Source organism: Trachurus trachurus, assembly GCF_905171665.1.
Source record: "Trachurus trachurus genome assembly, chromosome: 1".
NCBI classification, from domain to species: domain Eukaryota; kingdom Metazoa; phylum Chordata; class Actinopteri; order Carangiformes; family Carangidae; genus Trachurus; species Trachurus trachurus.
In genome coordinates this window covers 21,737,911-21,751,203 of record NC_139891.1, presented here as the reverse complement: position 1 = coordinate 21,751,203, position 13,293 = coordinate 21,737,911, and the positions used below count along the sequence as shown (strand labels likewise).

Here is a 13,293-nt window from a genome sequence, read left to right as displayed (position 1 = left end):
AATGGGATATTCATAAATCTGGACTTGAATCAAATCCAGCTAATTATCTTCATCTAAGTTCAATAACAGTGAGATGATATGCCTGAGGGGAAATCATGTGCATTACAAACAGCCAACTGACTTAACAGTGGATGAAATAGACACAACAGCGCTGTCCCAGAGCACATTTAACATCTTAAAGTCCGAGTCAGCGAAGCCTTTTATAAACATAGGAGAAAAAGGTACATATCCTCCTACACAACTAAATATCTGTTAGCTGTTCCCAACTGATATTCCATCTTTCATGCATCTTTACAGACATGTCCTCCTATTCCCAAACTAACATGGTCTGAGCGGTTTGTGGAAACTAAGCATGACAGATGTTTAACTACTCAATTTGGACCAATGCACAGAAAAAAAACAAGCACAGCACTTGAGAGCGTGGGCCGTGACTTCTGGTGCATCTCTAACATTTCGATTGGGATTTCAGTACAAAGAGGATAATGACGCAGGAGGATGTGAAGGAGTAGCAGGTTCCGGCTCATCTGAAAAACATTGTACTGCAAACTGTTTTTAAATGTTGCCTCGAGACACTGTGAAACCACTTTATACTGTGTGGTCGTCATATTGCTGAATAGTCATTATTGCAAAGGATCACCCCTATAAAAGCTACACACCATCAGCTGCCATGCAGGCTGAGCGATACATGGGTCATGATATACAGTAAGATGATCACCACTCTCATCAACACCAGTTTGGTCAGTGCTGGCAGATGTGTGCTAACTTCTTATCTGTCATAAAACAGCAGAATAGACATAGGTGACCATAGTAAAACATTTAGCTGCCACAGAGCCACATATTTCATCCAGGGGTTAGTGATAGATCTAGAAGGAGAGTAAAGATTGAACTTGAGACACAACTCTAAATTGTTATTGTTGTTATTTGGTATCTGCTGGATGTGGTAGAGCAGGTTGTCCACTTAACAGAGGATTGGTAGTTCAATTCTCCTTTGAGCTATGTATCCTTGAATGGATACTGAACCCCACATTGCCTCTGAAGGCTGTTCCATCAATGTATGAGTGTGATGTATGAGTGTGAGTAAATGTCACAAGCAGTTTGAGTGGCCAATAAGACTATAGAAATGCTATGTAATTGCTGTCCATATCACCATTTACTTGGGAACTATGAATTTCTTAGAAGATTATAATATGTCAGCGTTGTAGTTACAGCTTGTTCAGCTTCACGGAAAGGACAAAAAAAAGTTTTTTCAGGTTCATGAAGAAAATGAGCTCTGTTAAAGGTCAAATGAAACATGTAACCTATATAGCGTACAAGAGCTGAGAACACAATGGAAATCTATAAATGTTGCTTTCTGAGAGGTGCTGGGGGGGGGGGGGGGGGGGGGGTGTTACCTTTTGGATGGAAACAGAGACATTGACTGAATATGCTGAATATTGTTAATAAACCATCAAAGCCACATGATGGGAGCTCTGTTGATCTTTGAAATTGTGTGTTATTTATGGGGGAAACAAAACAAAGAATTAATATTTGAACAAAGCAAAAATATTGTACCTTTTAGCCTTTCCAAAGGGTGCCGCAGTTTGATTTTGTCCCTAAAGCAAATTCCCAAGTCCAGTCTATTAACATGAGGTTTATACATATTGGGATAATGAATTATAACTGTAATGACAGCTGTGATAATATTTCTCCAAATAATCATAATGGTGATGTCTGTTTTTCAGCTTTTTGGCTTCAAAGTTTCCATAAAGAAAAGGGAGAAATCACACCAGACAAGTGTGGAGTTTGTGAAATCTCAATCACATCTCTGCAGCAGTCAAAGCCGGGAGACAGAGACAAATGGAGCCAGTTTTCACTCCAGCAGTTCAACTTCTGTCATACCCTTGTAGAGAAAAAGAAAAAGACACAGAAAGTCATCTCATCTCCTTGTACCAAAACAAGCCTGGAGGACCTAATAGCAGCATGTCTCAAGCATGACAACTATGCGGTTTCCTCCCCAGCCCTCCCCTTTTTTTATGCCTCATTGTCTTGTTCACCCCTCTTCCCCTGCCTTGTTTTCTCCTGATAACCCCGGTCTCTCTTCATGCGGCCTCACCCCTATCTCAATCTCCCACTGTCGCACACTCCATCATTCTAGTCTGCTTTATTCGCTGCCGACCCCCCTGCCTCCATTAAGTGAGGCACTGGAGACGAGACACTGGCTGCTTTACACAATGGCCCCTGTATTCACATAGCTGTTTACCTGTCTGCAGGCAGCCCTCAGCATATTTGGTGCTGCTACCATCAAGGGACAAAAAAAACCCAACTCACATTCACAGTGGTCTCTTTGTTTCTCTGTACATTATGCACACCTGAACATGTGCATGTAGGATGCGCTTCCATTGAATGCAAATTAGTTGGGTCAACAGACTGGAGCAATAAATAAACCAAGGGAGGAGCACATACTATAAGTCTGAAAGAAAGAGAGGTGCAGCCGGAAAGTATCAAGGCAGTGATGTGTTCTTTATTGTTTTGGCTTTACACCTTAATAATGCATTTCACATGAAAACAGCTACAAGATTAAAGTGCTGACTTTCAGCTTTGAAAAAGATCTTGGGAGTGTTCACACCCATAGTGGATGTGCAAACTGTAACCTTTCCCTTCAGAGGGCACAAGGATTGAAAAAAAAAGCTAAATAAAAACAAAAAACTGTAAATTGAATGCTGATGCAAAGACTTGAATTAAAGGTGAACATCAGCACTTTGACCTGCTGGTCACAGTTTCATTTTAAATTCAATGCTCTGGGGGTAGAGAGCCAAAACTATCCAACTTGCAGACTGAACTGTTATGCACTTACATGAAAGAGATAAACCCGTCCCATACATAGAAATAAGACTGCTGTCAAAGGCGTATGGTATATTAGTTTTGCAGGTATGGAAATATTTCTGCATACGCAAGGGGAAAGTGCTGTAATTTTCCCTCTAGTACTGTACGTGTAGGCGTGTGTGTAGCCATTGGTGTATGCTGCAGGGGCAGATAGATGGGAAAGCCCACGCGGTGGAGTTCTGGACAAATTGGCTGCCTTTCGTCTCTGCTCCTCTTTAATTACACAGAACTGAAATGCAGTACCTAGCCACCGACCATATACTGCAGAAGGAGATATCAACAGCTCCGTTTATCATGCAGAGTGCCGACCGAAGTGGCACTGCTCATGTAGTCCCTCTCCTCAATCCTCACTCTCAGAATAGACACACTGCCCACACCATCAAGAGTACTTCTGTTTGGATATCAGCAGGGGATTCTGGGATAAGAACGGATGATTAAGTTGTACGTTGTGGTAGGAGTTGCAGGATAGCGACATGTTTTTCTTTGTTATAACACCAATCCAGGTCTTTGTCCTTGAAATAAAATGGTGACAATCAGGGTAAAGTGCTGCCTTTCAATTACACATAGACTACCTCCTCTACTGCCACTATGTTTGTGTTTGAGGATGTTCACATCCATATTGGGTAAAGACTTGCAGTCCTTTTGATACAAGGTCCCTAAATCTCAGTCAGGACAGTAATCCAACATGTACAGGGACATGACCAGTCACTGTTTAAACCAGCTGATGAAAGTGCACAAAACAAGCAAAATGTGAGGAAGGATGCAGTGCAGGTCTATACTTTATTGATAGGATCTGGAATAAATGTTAAATATGATGATTTTATTTAAGTCTGTGTTGAGTTTATGTTGTCTTAAATATAGATGCCGCACCTGGTGTTTCTAATTGCACTATATATGTGGTCCTAATGTAAATAATATACCAATTGATGCAACAGTTAAAATGAGTCCATATTGGATTGATGAAATGACAAGAAAATGGCACCAATGACACCGTTTAAAGTAAAACTTACATACAGACATAATAATAATGTAACAAATTGGACGTTGGGCCTTCAGCAAGACATGGAGGGAAGCTGAACTTATGCTACCATATTCATCGAAGTGATTAAATGTCTTTCTGGTTTCATTTCCCCCATGTTCTCTGATAAGCGGAGGAAATAAACGATGAGAGCAAGGTTCTGCTCGTCACGATTTTCCACATAAGTGAAAATGAAAGGTCGCAAGAAATATATGTATGGCAAAATGATGAAGAAAGAAGGAAATGTCTAAATATTCATACATCTACATATGTGTCTGTACCAACCTCCTCCATTTCCTTGTAATAATGATAATAATAAAACACTGATGTCCTGCAGCTGCTCCAGCACTTGCATATACACACAATTTAGCATCACTGGCGACACAGACAACTCACTAAAGAAGAAAAATAATGCAGCCAAGACAAAGGGATACAAAGAAACAGATATTTCTTTCTGCTTCACCAGTGCCACCTGAGGCAGCAATCAACAACCCTTCCACCGCCTATTAGATACTGCTCTCACCACAATCACTATCCACCAAGGCATATGCACAAGTTTGACATTGCACATTAGTTGTTTGTGTCTCCAGTGTGTAGGGATGTTTGTGTGTTTCTGTTGTGCTGAGTCTGTTTCTGTCACAGAGCTCATCCCCACAACATAAGGAGGATAACACAATGAGATAAGCACTTTAAAATTCTTCTTTTTTTAATGGGGAAACTCATCCAGCTGAAGCTGAATAGGAAGCTTTGCCATATGTCAACAGATAATATTTTCTTTTGAGGGGGAAGAGGGGGGCAGCGAGGTGCCACTGAAAATCACCAGGCCACAGCAGCAGCAAGGGAAGGTTTTATGCAAATATTTATACACATTCCTCATTCTTGCTCCATATACAGTATTTGTTTTGACTTTGGCCAAGTAATAAGGTGAAAGAAAGAAGGAGCAGGGAGTGATGTCGAGGCATACAGATAAAGAGGTGGGGGAGGTAAAACCGATGAGAGAAGGATGTTCTGGTGCAGACAGAAAGAGGTGTATTTGGACAAAGTAAAGAGAGAGAAAACAATGAAAATATTTTTATGAAAAAGAATTTTAAAAAGTACAGTGCAGAAAAGAGTTCAAGGGCAGAGCGGAGAAAGAAACATTGAGGGACCAAAGGTGGGAGCCACCAGTTGTACTACTGTAACTCTTACCTTCAGTAGGGTTGATAGCTCCTGGTAAGCTGTCCCACGGGAGGGTCCAGGCAGGGCAAGGATGAGGAGTGAAGATTGCCTCGATGCCATTTTCCTAAGGGAGGAACACACAAGCGCACAAAAATACACAGGTTACCATAGAAACCCCTCCACAGCCTTGAGGTTCTGTGGTCCAAATGGCTGTAATGAAGCAAATCAAAGAGAGTTGCTCTTGAACAAGGCCTCTGTTACCTTACTCACACTGATCAGAGGCTATACTTGAGGAAAAACCTCCACTAGCGCATTTATTACTTTCTCAATAGAGAACAAATGTTTCACCAGCACAACACTTGCTTCCGCACATCCAATGCACTTCTGAGAACTACTGTAGAAACATAGCAAATCAAAGCAGAAAAGGTAAAGCACTTTTTTTTCTCTCTCTCTCTCTTTAATGATAAGAGGGTTGGAACAATAAAATGTACTTAGAGACAGTCTATAAAAGGAAGGAAAGTGGTGTTGAGTCATTCTTGTAGAAATAAATTCATTTTAAGATGTCCCTTTCGGAGGATGACTCTAAACTGCACATTTTCTTTCAGATGAATTGCCTCTCTAATTAATACTGATAACAGCTCCTACATAACCTCTAATAAACATGAATAGGTGAGCGCAGCAGGGAAAATATCATTCACAGTTTGGTTAATGTCCATGATATACGGGCATCTGACAGTAATTCACGCAAAACCAATACCAACATACTGATGTGATATCTTATTCTTTTCATTCTTTTTTTTATTTGATGTTTTATTTGCTTGATGCCAATAATTTGACCCCTCTGAAACAGATTAACATCTTTTCCACGACCACAGGATGTGTCTTCCGACATAGTGTTAAGAAATGAGACTGCATTAGGGTAAGATACTGTAAGTTGTTGCCAGCTGAAACATAATCATCTATGCAGTAATAATTATCCAATGGGAGGCTCTTACCTATTACCTTAGTTAAATCCAAGAGGTGACTTTTTTTTGGACGGGTAGTGTATAATCCTGTTTAGTTATCATGGCAACCCTGTGTTTCATTATTACTGAACTTAATGCAACCATACCAACACCAGAGTAATCAAGGTGCGGTGGGAATTGCATTTCTTGGTAAACATTTCAAAGCATATTGCCTACTCACTGTAACATACATTAAAGATCAGAAAAATATAAACACTTGCATGATGAAATGGAATGCAATGCAACAGCCCAGTAATAAACCCAATTATAAAGAAAATATTTAGTTGTTCTAAGTACTGCTTCACTAGCTAATATGGCATTCTGTGTGGTGTTATGTTACAACATATATTAAAATATGCTGCTAGTAGCATATTTTAGAGAATTATTCTATTGAAATCTATTGGAGTGGACTTTAAAGGGCTTAATGTTTTTCGATCACTGGACTACAAGGTAATTTTCAGATATTTGACTAAAGTCTTCCAAAATTCTCAATATTAGTTTGCCAGTAAAATGTTTTGGTGCGTTCAAGAGCATGTTATCTGACTATATATGTATCATCAATATAAGATTACTTAAAATCACAGTAAAATGATACAGGATATGTCAGGGCAGCAAGTTTCAATCTGCCTTGCATGGCATCAGCTGGGCCACAGGGTCAAGAGTTAGAGGCTGAAAACAAGCTTGGGAGTAGAGGTCAAGCTCAACTTCTGCCACAACAGAAATATTAAATGAGAGGCAGTAACAGTGTGGTTCAAAAGATCACCATCATGTCTGTGTTGGTTAGATCACATCTGCAAGCTGCATCAGTCATAATCTAAAGCCGCATTAGCTGGCTATTATTGTGCTGACACACAAGACAATACAAACTGAGCTGGCTTGATGGTGATTAATGGCCAAAACCTTCGACTGGACCAAGAGTAACTATATGGCCCTTAAAAAAATCCACAAAGACTTGCATCGACCCTTTGTTGGCAATGGAAAGCAACACAATTGGCGATCTCAACTGGGTCAAATTAGTCTGTAGTAGACGTGGGTGTTTATCAGCTCAAGCTTCCATTGGGATTGATGTAAACACAACACCCTGATGAACCTGCTGTTCTAGGCATCAAGTACATAATCTGTCATATACAACAAGAGGTTTCCACAGGAATAGACAATGAGTAATATCAGTCTCTGGAGGACAAATGTCCTTGCCCTTACAACAGGACATCCCAGATCTTTTTCCTTTTACTGCTATCAGAAATTAAGCTGTGCTAATGTCAGTAGGTGGGAGAGTGAGACTCCTGTCAATCAAGTGGGGAGCAGTAGCAGACAAGTTTGAATACTGCATTGTAGTGTTGGAGCTACAATTTTGTTTACGTTTAGTAGGCAGGTTGTGTGTCTACACCTCATTGCACAGGCCGTTTGACTGGCATGCATCACTGTGTGTTAAGTGAAGGGGGAAAGAGGCAGAGTTTATGAGCCATTTATACTGTGAGCAGTGCAGCTAGATGAGCCTGGCGCGTCTGGTTAGCAGCAGTGAGGGATCACGTGTCACAAAGTCAGACGACAACCTTCTCTGTCTCTATGTACTTGCTTTGACAGAGACACGGTCATATATGAAAACATATGAACACACAAACACACACACACACACACACAGAGGCACCTTGGCCAAGACATCACAACAGCTGCACTGCAGACATGATGGTGGCGACACGCAGTCATCCTTGTAATCCCTCTCGGCAAAAAAAAAGAATGGTAGCCATTGTGCATGTGTCTGTGTGTGTGTGTGTGTGTCTGCACATTTCTCTCAGTTTTAATGTCTGATTTCAACCAGCCATGAAAACTGTCATTTGAGCACATCTGTGCCTTAACTAAATTTCATCCGGCAACATGGCACGTTTAAGACACATCCCATCCTGACCACCCAGACCTCTTTTACTGTTCCCTTCCCATCCCTTCATATCACTTGGTTACAGACACTTAGCCAGCAAGAAATCACAGACAGATCTTTGCTGAGGGAGCAGAGCAACAAGGCCAAGAGAACTGTCTGAAGGCTCAGTCGTGAGAGGACAAACCCATTTTAAACAGCTGCACTTGTTCAAATCCTGCTGAAATACTATCCTAAAATGTGTTGCTGGGGCAGTGTGTGCACAAAGTAAGCTATGAATGTCCATGTCTTAATGTTCCCAGTGGGAACTACATTTTTAAGAGTGTGGACATGTTACACTAGTACTGTTGCTGTCTTGTCTCTTTCCACTAAGATTCTCAGCCATTGCTAGAAACTGCTTAGCCTGGCTGTAAAACATTGTTTTGTTTTGGGCTGCATTCATTGTTTTTATTGCACCTGAAATGAGGATAAGCTGAATGTGCGCTGTCTGCACAACAGCAAGTGGAAATGGGATCCACTGAGAATACTGGAGCAAGAATGTTAAAATGTACTGAGGGCAGTAAAATACTGCTGTTATAAACAGACTGTTTCATTTGAACAAAGGTCGCTTTTTTGTTTGTTTGTCTTGACTGATGACTGTCATACAAACATTCTCCATGTGAGAAAAATCATGTGTACAGATAAGCATCCTAAAACCTTTAAACAGCCCACTTAAAATGTTAATCCTGCGACTGAAAGCACTTTACGTTTAGGGCACTGGCAGAAAAACGAACATTTCAGCAATTAAGAAAGTCTGCCAGGAGCCATAACATTAACTTAGAGCTGCAATCCTGAAGGCACAATCAGCAGAAAATGTAGGCATGAAATTATAGGGATAATGGTTAACAACCAGTTGGAGCCTCCACACTGTCTATCAGTGCTGTGGAGGGGCAATGGGAGACAGCCTCTTCAATTTACACAGCAAGTGTGTGTGTGTGTGTTAATGCAAATATGTTTGGAGATCACGGAGAGGTGCAGCATGATGAGAGATAAGTGAGGAAATGTAATAATTTACTTTAAGTTTCGTCATTGTGGGCCTGGGGCCGCCAACAAAAGGCAGCTCAGTCATCTCCTGGGTTTCCTCATTCTCCTGGAGGTCAGGTGGGTTGTCCTCTGCTGTCAGCTCTGAGGGTCTGGATGTGGAAACATCGGGGATGGACAGGGTCATGCCACAAGCCTTGGCTGCCCGAAGGACCCCAGGTACCTCCTGAACGCGGCTGTACCAATGCAGCAGGCAGGGGAGTCGGTGTAGAGTGCCTGCAGCGTGGGCCTGGAGGGAACACTATCAAAGACAAAGCAAGGAATGAAAGAGAGGAGAAAGAAAAAGCAGGAGACGCTGATTAAATGACTCATCTCAGGTGTCATTGTCCAGCAGAGCGAGACGTCAGGTCCCACCACAATTCTCTCATCACACTTGTGGACAGAAACACACACGCGAGGGGCAAGCCAGAAAATACATCAAAACAGCGCTGGCAGGTGGGGAGGACGCCAACAGAGACGTGATCAGAGAGGCAGTGTCACTGTGTGTGACTGTGTGTGTGGATGAGACGGGGACACAAACAGAGGGGGAGGAAGGGGCAACTCCGCAGTGCTAGAAGTGGGTGGAGTGGGAAGGATCCACCGTGGCTCCATGTGTCGTGGAAAGTAATGGCCGTTAAGAGGAGACACGCTAGGCTGAGTGTGAAACTGGAAACCACTGGAGCACAGCTGACTACTAAAAGCCTCATTGTGAGAACTTCAGTTCATTCCCACAGCTGAGGAAACGCTAGGAGACGGCTGAGGGGTGAAATGGAGGCTGAGATCCACTTCTACCGCCTGACAGTGCAGCATCCTGATCAATAAGAATATCCCATTGAACTAAGCTGCAGTAGTACGCTCTGGTCTCCACTGCAGGTACTTTAATTGCCATAACAAACTTTGCTTGTAAAATATGTAATCATTAAGGGTAATGAATATGGAGCAAGTCTGGCTAAAAGATTTTTTAGAAGTTCTGAGTTTTATGGTCAAGATAACAACCCACCAGTTTCCCGATCTGTTGCAGAGAGAAACATGTTCCCAAAGTAAAGTCATTGAAATGCATTTCAATCTGCTGCATTTGAATAGAGGCTCTCCCATACACTGTTATCACCCTTTGCCAGGTGGCTCTGGACCACCTTTGAGAGCAAAAACCTGTGCCAAGTCTTAGGCAGCGAGTCTTCTTAACTCAAGTTTCTGCCTGGATGGGTCTGAAAGAACCTGGATGTACTGTCTGCTCACCCTGACCAGTGTGTCAAAACCAAAAGTCACGCATAATTTGACAAGTCATAATAATAAAAGGCATTAAAAATGCCTGTAAATACGTGTAATGGGGGTCTTGTTGCATGAATGGCACCATCTATATGGTGACATCAGACCTCAGCTATGTGTCCCATTGTTTATGTTAAGAGACAAAGCCTCGCATGGCTGCACTTGGTTGCTCATGGTACAGTAATGGGAATTTTTGCTTACAGTAAATGTTGTTAAGATTGTTTTGGGTCAAAACGTAATACTAATGCAGGAAACCTACTAGAATGATTTAGCATTGATGTGTACTCATTGATCTAAATTATGCAGTAACTTAAAAGCAGAGTCCTTAGCCACAAGGGTTTCATTATTGACAAAACTTTCAAATATAAATCATAAATGCCAAGGTCCCTACCAGGTACTGATAGATGCATGGCAGCAGCACCACATCAGTCAGTGTGAAGTACAGTCCTTCGGCGAACACGCGCTCCAGCGGAGGGAGATCTGTGGTCTTCACTTTCCTGATCTCAGAGTTCTCTCTAGTGGTCGGACCTGGAACTGAATCCACAGACAGTTTGGCCAAAGCAGCCCTGAGCTCAAGTGTATCACAAGCCTGAGCTGACTGTCCAGGTTTGGACTCATTGTCCACATCGCCTTGGCCTCCAGGGGATTCATTCTTTTCATTCTGCCTCTGCTCTTGGAGTTTCTGCCTCCGTATTTTGTCATCATTGTGGACTTTGACAGGCTCTGCTAGTCTTTGCTCTAAGGTGAGTATGGAGAGAGGCAGCTGCTGAAATTGATTTGTGGGATTTCGGAGGTGTTCTTCAACAGCAGAGGGGATGCCAATTTCACACAGTCTGGTCCACTTGCTCACCTAAGGGCATCAGAAAGAGATTAGAAAAAAAAAGATTTAGGAGCACAACACAGGACAAACACAGCACTGTCTTTAAACTGACGGACGATGATCAACTGTTCAATGTGTGGAATGTTACACTGATTTCTCTGAGCTGCTAGTATTGGGATCAAAGCCTAATTAAAAAAATGTGATCAACTCTCCTTCTGTGTGTTAGAGGAAAGTGAAGTAACTCTGAAATCTTGTTAAACCAGAGAGGATTTCAAGTTACACCTGTCAAAGAACAAGTAGAGAGCAGAGGACTACTGACAGCTTGGACAACAAACAATGGTACGACTTGACCTTATTTTCTCTAGAAATTCTCCTTGGGAGTTTTTGGTGAAGAACTGTGTAATTTATAATGAAATTTCAGGAGAAAAAATTGAGACAAACTATTTCATTGTAACCAAACAAAAATAAATCAATTCATGTCACTAATGTTTATACTTACTATATACGACATAGACAGCCCAGTAGGGCCCACAAAACCCCTAAGTCACAGGGCAGGGGCCCACTTCAGTATTGTTTCATATACAGTACATGTATGTTGAATTACATGTTTGCAAATGAACACTTTACCTGCTTACCTACTGTTTTCGGATATGAGACTTAGTTATAATGGTAGTTAATCTGAATCAATTATTTGGAAATGTGTTACTTTGACTACGTCCATTTCACCTACAATTAAAAACACTGTTGCAAATCAAAAACCTCAAAATTAAGAATTACTGAAATTTTGATTGTGTGACCCGGACACAAAAGTTTTAGGCCACAATGAATAGCCGACTTAACCAGTTTGGATAGTAACAAGTCACAAGGTAGGGAATGTGTTTTCTAAGGAAGGAGGTCTATAGCAAAGAAAAATGTTTCTATAATGATTCATTGTATCTGGTTACAACACACCTAGAGGTGGTATCAAAGTCTCACAGTCACGTTTGACTCCAATAAAAGTCAAAAGTCACAATGAAGTTGTTCATACCATATGACAGCAGCATCTACCAGTACCTGCCCAGTGACTGATATTCTGCCATCCAGTCCTCCCATTAAGCTGGCCTGCTCTCCCTGCCTTTCCTCCCACCAGAAGCTGCCTCCATCAGCTCTTGTTAACATTTCCATGTTTCCCACATTCTGTGTTATAAACTGTTTTCTTGTCTGTATACAACATCTATTGCCCTGTTAAAAGGGTTTTCCATGGAGTTTTTCCTCAGTCGATGTGAGGGTCTAAGGGCAGAGGATGTTGTTATGATGCCATGTATCCTCCCCGCTTTGAGACAAACTGTTTGTAAAAACGGGCTATACAAATAAAATTCATTCAAACTCATTCAGATACTTTCTATTTACACTGAGTGCATGGTAATTAGTCTCCCTGCTTCCCACTGACCTCAGCACAGGCCTTCAGACAGGTCTTCTTGAAGCCCAGCAGTGCCAGCACATCATTTCTGGAGGGGTCGGCCTCTAAGGTCTTGGTGATGATGTGTCTCAGGACCACTGCCAGTCCAGCTCTGCAGAGCCGCCCCGTCTCATCCAAAACAGCAGGGAGACGGCAGCCCTTCACCAGCCGGGGCAGATCCTCCAGGTGAGTGTCGGACACATCCACAGACTCCGGCAGCTGACTCTTCAGTGGCTGGGTGCTGGTAGGTTTGCTGGAGACCAGAAACACTTTGAAAGACTTGCACTCACAGTAGGACAGAAGAAACAGGGCGATGGAGGTGTGCAGCGGAAGACGAGGCTCCTCATTCTGGCAACAAACTTCTAAGTAGAGAGAGAGAGACTGCTGCTTTTCGTCTGCGGGCTTCATTGTAAATAATGTTACAACTCGAGGAGTAAAGACAAGACGAAGGAAACAACTTGCTTGTATTTTTAAGGATGGCAGCTTTGTCTTGTAGTGCTAAAATGCCACGTTGAAGCCAACGCTTAAAATGACATCAGTATATACACAGGACAGCTATAAAAACGCAGACAAAACACACCGGCAATTTCATTAAAACCACGTTGTTATGGTACACGCTTCCGCGGCTGGTGCTGCTGCTTCTTCTTCCCCTGTGCTAAAGCTGAACTAGCTCCACAGCGCCACCAGCTGTCTGCTTTTAAAACGTACCACCAGTGAATCCTAATGTGGGTAATTTTAATGCAGGATTTAGACTTTAGAGAGAGATTAAAGAGAGAGATTAAAACGCTGCATTGA

General features: G+C 42.1%; 1 protein-coding gene across 1 annotated transcript in view; it reads right to left on the bottom strand.

The window, feature by feature from the left end:
* Nucleotides 1-13,138, bottom strand: part of gstcd (glutathione S-transferase, C-terminal domain containing) — a 52,908-nt gene extending 39,770 nt beyond the window's left edge. Inside the window, exons 1-4 of the mRNA XM_083971673.1 lie at nucleotides 12,490-13,138; nucleotides 10,632-11,090; nucleotides 8,970-9,236; nucleotides 5,069-5,162 (exon numbers count right to left, since the gene is read on the bottom strand). Coding sequence (XP_083827799.1) covers nucleotides 5,069-5,162; nucleotides 8,970-9,236; nucleotides 10,632-11,090; nucleotides 12,490-12,906 — 1,237 coding nt within the window. The 5' untranslated portion in view covers nucleotides 12,907-13,138. The remainder of the gene's footprint in view (nucleotides 1-5,068; nucleotides 5,163-8,969; nucleotides 9,237-10,631; nucleotides 11,091-12,489) is intronic.
* Nucleotides 13,139-13,293: the final 155 nt, after the last annotated feature.